We start from the raw sequence: 11,667 nt of genomic DNA, 5'->3' as shown, positions 1-11,667 counted from the left end.
AAATGTAGTTTCTCTTCTGCATACGTGTTGTTGTGTGGTGGTTCGGATGTGGCATGGGCGCCACCTTCATGTCATAGCAGGTGTGAGTGAAGGGTTGGGTGGAGGGAGAGAGGTGAGGGTTGGGGGGTTGGGAGGTTGGGAGGTTGGGCAGGGTGTTAGGACTGGACTTAATGGGTAGGGGCTGAGGTAGTGCATGCATCTTCACCCAAAAAGGAGTTTAACTTTCTCTCAGTGCCTCCCTCAGACAGACTCACACAGGCTCACTCACAGTGCTGGACTGACAAACTCTCTCTGCTCTGCTTCGCTCTGCAGCTCCAGCCACCAGAGATGATGCTTCAGCGTTACTCTTCATGAGATTACTGCAGGACTGAGCGAAGTGGCAGCTCTGCAGCTGATGGGCTGCTCCTCTTTCTATCTTTATCTCTCGTTCAATTTGGACACTGGGGAGAAATAAATAGCTCAACACACTCTGTTGGGAGGCAAATGAATGGCGCAGACTCGCAGGGGATTTCCCCAGGCTGCCTTTGCACCAATGGATCTGGACACAAGTTCTGAACGGGCCAAATTGTGTTTGGAAGAATAATTTTCATCATTAATTTGTAAATGAATTTTTGGAAAGACATCATCCCTCGGGCGCTTGCAGCAATTTGTGGATTTTAAACTGGAAAGAAAAATCACACCATGTAAGTTCAATTTATTTATTTATTTATTTTTTTAATAAACAGCCTTGGAGAGCTAATGTGCTGTGTAACTGTGTAACATTCTTACTAAAATCAATTGTTGAAAAGCAGATAATCAGTTTAGCATTAATTCATTAAAGTGACTGATGATATTTATTATTTTCTTCAGATGTTGGGCTCGAGGATGTGCTCTATAGTCATGCTTCATCAGTGGAGTCTGACTGTGTTCTTGCTGTGCTCACCAGTGTCTCTTGATGGGAGACCTGTTGAAGCACTTAGTAACAGAACGTGAGTTATTTTAATAATCAATAAAAATAATTGTATGAATATTGTATGTATAATTTAAAAAAAACAACAACTTATGAATCATAATTTTTATTTATTTATTTTTTAAAGATGTTTGTGTTGAGAAAACCCTGCTAGAGTTTACCTGGACTTATTAACATAAAGTACTGTATTAGGTCTATGTGAAGCGCCGATTAGTGACAGCTCTCAGACTTGTTTATGCTGCCACCTACTGTACTGAGGTTTCCTGAAGCTTGACCCTAAATTATAGCTCCCACCACTTCTAAACCTATTCTATACATTAAGTCAACACTGCTATGTCAAATAAATTTCACACATAGGCTGAAACAAGGAAAATTGTTATGATAATTGTTTTACTGACAATTGGTAAAAAAAAAAAAAATATTACACAGAACAAAAATAGAAAACTGAACTATGTGCTCTATATGCTATCTCTATATAAAGTGACTTTAGCCAGTATCTAATCTCAAAATCTGGCTTTTTAACCACTTTCTGATTTAATACATGTTCATCTGAATCTTTCCCCTTTTTATTTATTTTTTGCTGTAAGGAAGAGATCGGTGAGCCACGCCCAGCTGATGCACGATAAAGGGCGCTCTTTACAGGAGTTCAAGCGGCGCATGTGGCTGCAGAGGCTGCTGGAGGAGGTGCACACAGCCGATGAGCATGCCCCACCGGTGCATAGCAAGACCCAGAGCCAAACCTTCAGTGGAAATGCTCTACACCAGAAGCCTCCAGGGGCAACAAAGGACCTCTCAGACAGGCTCAGGCTGGATCGGGAGGACCCTAACCTCCCTCAGGAGACCAACAAGGCTCTGGCTTATAAGGACCAGCCGCTGAAAGTTGCCACCAAGAGAAAAAAAAAGGTGAGGTTAGGCCGACGTAGAGAGAATGACAAGAAGAGGAGGAGAGCACGTTCTCTCATGACAAAGGGGCCATAAAGGACACAGTACCCTGCCTAAAAGACCACCAGTACCGTTCGAATGGTACTGCACTAAGACACTGACAGACTGAACGAAGCCTGACGGGATCGAACCATGTCCAACTCAGTCGCTTCATATAACAGCCCCAGGGTTGTGCTTGTAAAATATTTTGCAGTGTTTCTATTTTTGATTTACATCCGTCTCCTGGAGTTTCACCATAACGTCTTCTTAGGTCCATATTTATTCGGAAAATATGAACACCTCTGTAACCCTGATTTACTTCCAAACAATTGCTTTTATTGTAATTTCTAACCAACTGTGTACACCAGTACAGCACAGTGAGGAATATTTATTGCCTATGTATAATAACTTCACACAAAAGGATGCTGAGTGGTCTGCTTTTGTTTGGCTCTATATGTGTTGACTATCATGGACTTACAGTCACAACAAACTGTTCAATGAATACATCTGTTCAGATGGTTCTGCCATAATTTATTTCACTTTGAAAATGTATATTTATTGTGTGAATGTATCACGGAGCTGCTGACTAAATTCCATAATGCACTTTAGTTACATCCTGTATATGTTCTTTTGTGGTTGAGTTTTTATTTGGTGATTCTTTTTGCTCGTTCTAATTTCCTTTCCCACCCTCTTGGACTTATAACTTATTGGATGCGTCATCAAACCCACTCCCAATTTTTGACATTAAAGTTTATTTTTATAGTATAAGCCCGAGTTGGGAGCTACAAGACCATCAGAAATAACGTTCTGCACTTGCACTGAGGGCATACTGTACAGGTTTCCAGTTAATCAAACATTAAAGGTGTAGCCATTAGAGATACATTGATTCATGGTGTCTTTATTCACCAGTAATATGCAGCTCAAATGGGACATTTAGCATTTATGACAGCAAATCAACTCATCAAACAACAAATTAATATTTTGATAAATTGTTGATGATATTTGTCATTTTCTACGTACAAATTCTTTTAATACTCTTTTGTGGTATTTGATTGGATCCTTTTGGATTTTGACTGTGAGACAAAATTACTAGTGAAGAGATCACAATTTTCTTTTATAGAACAAACATACTGATCAATTACTCTGCCGGTTACCATATAAATTGATCAGTTTATTGTTTTGTCAAAACAATGTCAGAAAACATTCAAAAATATATTTGTATAATTTTCAAAAATAAAATGAATTAATCCACTAATTATTCCATCTTTATTTAATTACATGCAGTAAGTGACTGCAAAGCTAATTAATCTGGCGTGTTGCCTTTCTGCATGGTAAGTGTAACATCTGGTTCAAAACACTTTTAACAGAGAAATTTACCAAGAAGGTGGTTGTATTTAAAAAAAACATCAATGTTTTTGTTGACTTTTCAGTGTGGACAGAAAACACTGAAGCTGTTAATGTCCCACTTGAGAGCACGTGGCATTTTAACAGCCACTGAATGAAGGCACAGACACTGGTAATGGAGTGCTTAGCAAATGCATCAACGTCAGCTATATCCTGTGCTAAGAGCAGCAGTGTACACGATAGGCCATTAGCTGACAGAGAGTCATAAATGCTCTGGAAAGCCTGATAAAGCCACTGCTAGGAGCCTGCTGCTCATACTGAAGAAATCAATCAAACAATGAAGAGAAACATTAATATCTCCGTAGAATGGAAGGAACCAAGAACATAATAGGTGGACTGGTCTCGTTTCTTTGGAAAGTGACTGTCCTATGATGGTGGTTAGAATTGATTCTAAAATGTTAAAATTATTTGGGGAAGGAAATCCCAAAATAGCATCTTCAGAAATGGAGCAGGATGGTTTACAAATCAGTACATGGGTAGCCCTTTGCTTATAAATGCTAAATGGAGGTTAAAGTTATTAAAACCAGCCCACAGACAATAATAAAATGGTTTATAACCATGTGTGTTGAGTGTAGAGTAGCTGTTAAGAGGCGTAGGAGAAAGAACATGTGTTAAGTACTTATTAAATGAGACCTAGAGGGCTCATTTCCATTCCTGTATTTTATTCAGGGTCTCCACTAGAGTAGCTCTGCAAGATTCATAGTTCAGAAGATGAACTCATCTATTACTCTTTATTGTGAGAAGCTCCTTGGTTCATCCACTGTCTGAAACAAGCAGATGTTGCTTCTGTCTCTTTAAGGAACTCCTCCCTAAAAGCCCACTTTCTTCTGCTTTTCTTGCTGATTGGCGGAAACCTTTGCTCTAGGACAACCGCCACCAGTTAGCATATATACGCTAGTAGATCCATAACACCTGTGAGAAAATACTGAAAGAAAACAATAAACCTGCTCAACGTAATTTCTCATTCTTGACTGGAAATGGCAATTATTAAAATCCATCCGGACACGTTCAAGTCTGATAACATGACATACACTGCCAAAGAAAAACATCACACAATTGTTGGACTCGTTTAGCTTGATAACAACACGCATTCTCTGCAGTATTGTTTCGATAAACTTCTGTAATGTCACAAGATTTATTTCCATCCAGTGCTGCATTAATTTTTCACCAAGATCTTGTATTGATGATGGGAGAGTCTTCTCCAGCACATCCCAAAGATTCTCAATGGGGTTAAGGTCTGGACCATGTGGTGGCCAATCCATGTGTGAAAATGATGTCTCATGCTCCCTGAACCACTCTTTCACAATTTGAGCCCCATGAATCCTGGCATTGTCATCTTGGAATATGCCCGTGAGGAGAAGAAAAAATCCATTGATGGAATAACCTGGTCATTCAGTATATTCAGGTAGTCAGCTGACCTCATTCTTTGGGCACATAATGTTGCTGAACCTAGACCTGACCAACTGCAGCAACCCCAGATCATAGCACTGCCCCCACAGGCTTGTACAGTAGGCACTAGGCATGATGGGTGCATCACTTCATCTGCCTCTCTTCTTACCATGATGACTCCATCACTCTGGAACAGGGTAAATCTGGACTCATCAGAACGCATGTTCCATTGCTCCAGAGTCCAATCTTTATGCTCCCTAGCAAATTGAAGTCTTTTTTCTGGTTAGCCTCACTGATTGGTGGTTTTCTTAAGGCTACAGTCCCAATCCCTTGAGTTCCCTTCACATTGTACGTGTGGAAATGCTCTTACTTTCACTATTAAACATAGCCCTGAGTTCTACTGTTGTTTTTCTTCGATTTGATTTCATCAAACATTTAAGTGATCACGGATCACGATCAATCAGGATTTCTTTCCGACAACAGTTTTTAATAATGCGTTGGACAGTTCTTAACCCAATTTTAGCATTATCTGCAATCTCCTTAGATGTTTTCTCTGCTTGATGCATGCCAATGATTTGACCCTTCTCAAACAGACATCGTTTCCACGACCACGGGTTGTGTCTTTCAACATGGTTGTTTAAGAAATTAGTCATATATTTTTAGAGTAGTTATGTAGGCTATTTTTTTGTGTAGTTTTAAATACATTTTAATACTTGCCTGTCAATAAGTTTTTGCACAATTGTAGACAATATTATTGTTACAATAATAGCTAAAATTCACTGTGTAACTGCTATCATTCACTATGTAAAATAAATCTTATCAGTTTGCCAGTGGATTTTTTTTTTTGTTCAAAACACACTTCTAATAGGACAGATGTTAAAAAATATAACAATATGGTTATATGACTTTACAATGCTGATACCTGTTGTCCCCACAAATATCACTTTACTTCAGGGGCTGGATCCTATCCCAGGTGACATTGGGCAAGTGGCGGGGTACAACCTGGACAGGTCATCAGTCTATCACAGGGCTTAACAAATGAACAAAACCGATAAATACATCTGCCTGAAGAAATGCTTCCACCATCATTTATAGGGTTCTGCATGAGACATTCATGTTCAGCAAAAAAACAAAAGAGACAAAAAAAAAAACAGCATGTGGTGTGTGAAGTACAATCTACAGCCAACATTCATCAAAGCATCAGTTTAAAATAAAGCAGCTCCTTACATTAATAAATATTAGTATTTGTCAGTGCATGACTCAGGTTTATGTGGATAACTCTGCAGAGTCATCCCCAAAAATGTTATAGATATGATTATACAGCATATAATTAAAAATATCTATGTTACACTGTAATCAGACCTTCATTAGTTACAAAGGCTGTCATCGATGTTAACATTTATTATATACTCTACACCAGGGGTCTTCAACGTTTTCCAGGCCAAGGACCCCCAATCTGATGGAGAGATGGAGCGGGGACCCCCTACTTATATATATATATTGTATAAAATTGTGTTTTATATTAAACCGGTCCTATAGTATGGCACAGCAGCATAGATCGTTTATTTACATCAAGATGGTTGACTCTGTTGCCGTTTATGATCACTACTATCAGGAAATCGCCCATAAATATATGTTATATAATAGTTAGAGCCTTGATTCTTTTCCCCATAATCCCCAAGCTGTATAACATTTAAAAAGAACTTCATGTGTGTTTAAAAAAAATTGTGGAGGTGAATATAAAAAAATGTCTAATCAATCAAAACATTTTCGCGACCCCCCTGCAGTACCTCCGCGGACCCCCTAGGGGTCGCGGACCCCCTGTTGAAGACCTCTGCTCTACACTATAGGGCGTCAAAAAAAATAAAATACCCTCAAACACTAAGAATGACATGCAGAGAACCTCACAACTCTCTCAGCAGGTGACTAGAGGCCATTTCTCTTTAAACCCAGTCAACCAGAATCAATCTGGCCCAAGTAATGTTTGCCTTTCTTCCCTCCACATTCATCCATCTCACTTTGTAATGAGTCCTGAGAGGCAGCCACCTCGCCCTTGTTCAGTCCATTTTAACAGGACAGAAACTAGTAAAAGAGAATTTTTTTACATAATGAGGATGGTTCACTCATAGAGAATTTGTTAGAAGATACAGCTGAGGAACAACGATGGTGAGTGTCAAAACGATAAACCTGACACCATTTAAATGCATCTATGTTGTGTAAATATAGCTTTCAGTAGCTGCCAGTTACATCCAATATGACATTTTACTACTCAGCAGAGAGCCATATATAACTCTGTACACTATGTTCCTTGTGTTTTTGTGATCATTAATGTGTTTAGGTGAAATTAAAGGATATATATGTTTTATATTTATCACTCAGGCAAACTTACATATGGTTTTTTAAACTAATTTAAGTGTATTATGGCCAAGCTAGAAACAAACCTTAAGATTTAGAGCTATGACATCCCACTTTCCACTAGAGGTAACATAAATAGGGCAGGGACGATTATATTTATTGATTAAACCATCACATATTTTCTGGACTAATCTACTGTTCTGTCTATAAAATGTTTGACCAAGTGATCAACTGATTATATGACATATTTTATTTGACAGGTGATGTCAAGGTGATGAAAACATGGCTGTTCCTAACACCTACGTACTGATCTTTGCCTGTGCCTGTGGAGTGATCCTGGGTATTGGGCTCTGTGCCAACCTGCTGGTCTTCTGTTTGTTTGCCAAGTACAACACACTGCGTAAGAACCGCCTGGACATCCTCCTACTCAGCATGACTTTGGCTGACTTCTTAACCCTCCTGCTCATCCCCTTCACACTGCACTCAGCAGTAAGCCACTCCTGGCCTCTAGGTGACGTCTCCTGCAAGGTCTACCAGTTCTTGCTAGCCTTCAGCCTGGCGGCCAGCACCTACTCTCTGTGTGCTGTGTCCATGACACGTGCCATGATCATCACAAACCCATACCAACCGCCCACCATGGATCTGGTCATCCTCATGTTTGTCTTGGTCTGGGCTCTCAGCTTCTTCATCAGCCTGCCTCTGCGAATGTTTGCCACCAAACAAATTGTGGGGCCAAGTGTTGCCAACTTCACCTTCTGCCTTCCAACCATTCATGAGCACCATTACCAAGTGGTCCTAAGCCAGTTTGTACTTTACTACTTTATTCCAATGCTGGTCATCGCCTTCAACTATGTCCGCCTGGCTGTTTTTCTCCACAAGAGCCCTGTAATGTCAGTGTCCAGTGCCAGGAACACCCGCAGGGCCTCTGTCATGGTGTTTTTGGCTGCTGCCACCTTCTCGGTATGCTGGCTGCCTGGTTATGTGCTGGAACTGTGTGTGTACCTGGGCCTGTATCGCCACGGACAGGTCTGGGAGATGTTCTACTTTATCTGTACTGTGCTCCAGTACCTACACCCCTGTATCAACCCAGTGCTCTATGTGCTGCTGTCTAAACGCTATCGCCACAGGAGGGCAGCCTGGCTCTTTGGCTGCAACAGGAACAGAGTGCAGCCACAGGTCATAAGCCTCCCCACAGACAGCTTTTAAATTCAGCTCATTTGTTTCTACATCAGGCAAATGATGGTGACTGTTTTTTTACAATTACTGCATAAACAAATCAATTACTTTTGTATTACCAAACTATAACTGCAGAACTGAAAATAATATTATGATCACCTTAATAATTATTATTATATATTATGTTTTCTGACTTTTTTAAGGTTTGACTTTATTTTCATGCAGATAATTGATTAAAATTACACAATTTTTATGTAATATTTCCGTTGCCTCCAGTGTACCAGCTCTGTTACAAGATTTCTTGTATTCATTCACTATCATCTTGAAAAATGTTTTAGGGACGAGTGTAAATCAATATTTGCTTAATATATGGGAAATGGTTTGTTTAATTTGCTTACTGTTGTAATCACATAAAAATAAGAGTGCTTTATTTAAGCAAGTAAATGTTCCTTTTTAAAGTGAGTAACAAAGATTTTTTTTGTGAAAGACTTTTTTTCTGGCATAACCGTTTGGATTTACTGAGAAGATATAAGATAGCGATGGATCAGTACTTAAATGTGTTAGTTTGTCTGTCTACAGGTAAGGATAGCAGGTCTATCTGACAATGTGATAATTAAACTGTAATAAAAGCGTGGGTGAACTGATATATTTATACTCTAGAGGTAGTCTCCGTTCACTGAACAGTTGTTCTTCCAAACAGCAATAAATCATTCAGTACATTTTGCTACCTTGGCGGAGGATGGCCATTAAGTGTGAGCCATATGATCCACTAGTATTCCTCTAAATAACAAGTAATGAAAAACCGTGGGGTAAAGCTGCAGCCTTTCACCTTCACACAACTAAAGTGAGCCATCAAAAGTGACGTCTCACCAACCCTGGGTCCAGAATCTCAGGCTGGACAGAATGAAAAACTCTGATCTGTCACTACAATTGTTTCAGTTTATCACTGAAAGCTTTATATATGACCTTTACATATTACATAGTGGCAACAGGATGTTTACCTGGACACCGAAGACATGGTGAGGGTTTGTAACTGTAATGAGCCAGTCATAGTTGTTATTCAAGACATATAAATGTGATTTTATTTTTAAAACACACAGTTTCTCCACCTTTTTGGGCTATGTTTGCTATCTTGTGAAGTTGTTTTTTTTAAATTAAATGTTTTTCAAATCTTCTTAGAAATATTTAGTTCAGTACGGTGGTGGTAACACAGGATATTGTGACTGCTCTGTGCGTATCCCCATGTGACTTAAGGTCAAGTAGACGTCTACTCACGAGGGGGTTAATCACATGCTCATTACACAATCAAACATAACCAAAAGTATTTTAGGGATGACTGCTCTTTTAAAAAAAATTAGCTTAATCCCCCAGAAGCTGTTGGCCATCCGCTTAGTGGGTCAACACCACTGGTTTCAGTGTGCCATTCTTTTAGCAGCACAGGCACATCAGGTAAAAGCACACACTTGTGTTCCCACTCTTTTCTCAGCCCATTACAGGTCTAAACTTTGGAGTGGGAGAGGAGTAAGCAGAGATTTGTGTAGCATGTGATATATGTAGTTATACAGAAAGCAAAGTGATTGGGAGAGTGAATAAAAAGGCAGCCTGAGCTCTGGTGACCGTAGCAGTAATAGGAGACCACTTGCCCCTCCCTCTGTCAGCTAGCCCCCTGACTTTTGGCCTTCTCTTTAGTGTACAGCAAGGGCAGCTGGCTTGACTTGTACAGACCGGTCAGACCAGTAGCCAATCAACACATTGAATATGGTGGGGCAGCACATGCTCAGATGTGTCAAGGAAAACCATTAAATGTACTTTAGACAGTAGTGGTTGCTCTGCCAAGAGCCAAATTTATGCATCAAAAAAATGAAAGGTTATCTGAAATCAATAAAAGCAACAATATTTGTCTCATAGATGTGGTTCTTTATTCTATGGACTGCAATGTAGTCAGCTATCTAAATAGCTCCACTGTGACAAAGGCTTGCATGGAGCTGCTAGAGGATACTACTTAACATATTAATTCAACAGAGAACTGATGATGAAACTGGTCACAGTGTTTTATAACTTTTAATAATTTTTCTAGCAAAAAAACACAAAACATACTAATTCCACCGACACAAAAGTAAGGATTTTCAGATATTCATTTATCTTATTTGACAGTTAATGGAACATCTCTTCAGGACTTAAAACACAAAATGTCTTTTTGACTCTGGAAAATAAATAATTAAATTTTGTATTTAATTAAATTAATCTAGGACTTAGAAAAAAGCACATGTGGCATATTACTCTGCTATGAACCGTCACAGGTATGAAATGTTCTCTCTGTGCAGCACTGTGCTAAAGCTTTAGGCATTTGATTCCTCCTCGTTTACTTGGATTTTAATTGAAAGTGAATTTTACCCCGTGGAGGTCCCAGTACAGCTACTGCCAGTTTTCCAAGTGTGGCACCTTCACTGAAGAGAGTAGTACTACTCAAGTGCTGCTAAAATGGAAGAAGCATTTTTTTGTGTCTCAGTTATGTTGCATCAGATCTGATAGACTTGCAGTTCAGTATTTTTCAAGTTCGAAGGGTGTCACTGAGTCATTGTTGTGAGGTTGAAATTTGCTTTATAATTTCCAGCTTTGATTAGGTACAAGTAAAAAAGCCAATATTCTTTGGGAGTTTCTCAAATCTCACATTGGCCTGGGAGACATATTCTATTTAAAAACTCCCCTAAGTATGTCTTATCCATAGGGCCCAAGGTTTAAGGTTAATTTTCAACCACTACTAACTGCCATTTAGTAGATCTGGGGAGCATTTAATAGAAGGAAATGGGGTTTACTTGGATATGTGACATGTTGTCATGATAAGATGTGGATAAAAATGGAGAACAGTCTGGGTCATCAGCAAAATCTGAAAGTTTATTTTATTACTACCTAACTAGACAGACATTTTCCAGTCACATGTCAATGGTGATTTTATCTGACCTTTTTCACACACTACCTTCATCAACCAGGTGGATTCGAAAGCCCTTAACCCTGAAAGAGAGTTAAGTTTCATCACCCTAGCTCTCATTTCTGCCGTTTTAATTCATTTCATTTACGTCTTGAACATACTGTAGCCCCAGCCGTTTCAGAGATCTGGTTGTTTGCACTATGCTATGGTCAAAATCCTCATGACTACAAAGGTGGCCTAGTTATCTCCAGGATTCTCAGGACAGATGAGAACACTGATATAAAATAAAGTCATAAAATCAGCATGGCCAATGCACTGGCATGGAGTCACGGCTATACAATTAACGTTTCTATTTTTAAATCAAGAATTCAGACCCCTCCTTTTAGCCAAGCTCTTTAACATAACTTTTTTGTAGTGTCACAAACAACATTTGTGTTACAGTAAGTGTCCTTGGGTTACCTTAACAGGTGCTAAACATAATAATTCATTTTATTTTAACTATCGCACAGTTTCAGCACAAGGAGGGTGCATAAGGGGTCATTAG

General features: G+C 39.2%; 2 protein-coding genes across 2 annotated transcripts; both read left to right on the top strand.

Annotated features, from left to right (window-relative positions):
- Positions 1 to 849: 849 nt before the first annotated feature.
- On the top strand, positions 850 to 2,309 carry pthlhb (parathyroid hormone-like hormone b; the record flags this gene model as incomplete). Its single annotated transcript, XM_084555796.1, has 2 exons — positions 850 to 968; positions 1,537 to 2,309. The coding sequence occupies 2 exons, from the start codon at positions 850 to 852 to the stop codon at positions 1,925 to 1,927; spliced, it is 510 nt and encodes a 169-aa protein (XP_084411922.1). The 3' UTR covers positions 1,928 to 2,309.
- Positions 2,310 to 7,084: 4,775 nt separating this feature from the next.
- LOC311495759 (galanin receptor 2a) lies at positions 7,085 to 8,224 on the top strand (the record flags this gene model as incomplete). The annotated part of the gene is made up of 1 exon (XM_084555334.1): positions 7,085 to 8,224. The coding sequence occupies exon 1, from the start codon at positions 7,301 to 7,303 to the stop codon at positions 8,222 to 8,224; it is 924 nt and encodes a 307-aa protein (XP_084411460.1). The 5' UTR covers positions 7,085 to 7,300.
- Positions 8,225 to 11,667: the final 3,443 nt, after the last annotated feature.

Source organism: Chelon labrosus (assembly GCF_963514085.1).
Source record: "Chelon labrosus genome assembly, chromosome: 11".
Taxonomy (NCBI): domain Eukaryota; kingdom Metazoa; phylum Chordata; class Actinopteri; order Mugiliformes; family Mugilidae; genus Chelon; species Chelon labrosus.
The sequence above is the reverse complement of the archived record's forward strand: the minus strand, read 5'-3'. Positions and strand labels throughout refer to the sequence as shown.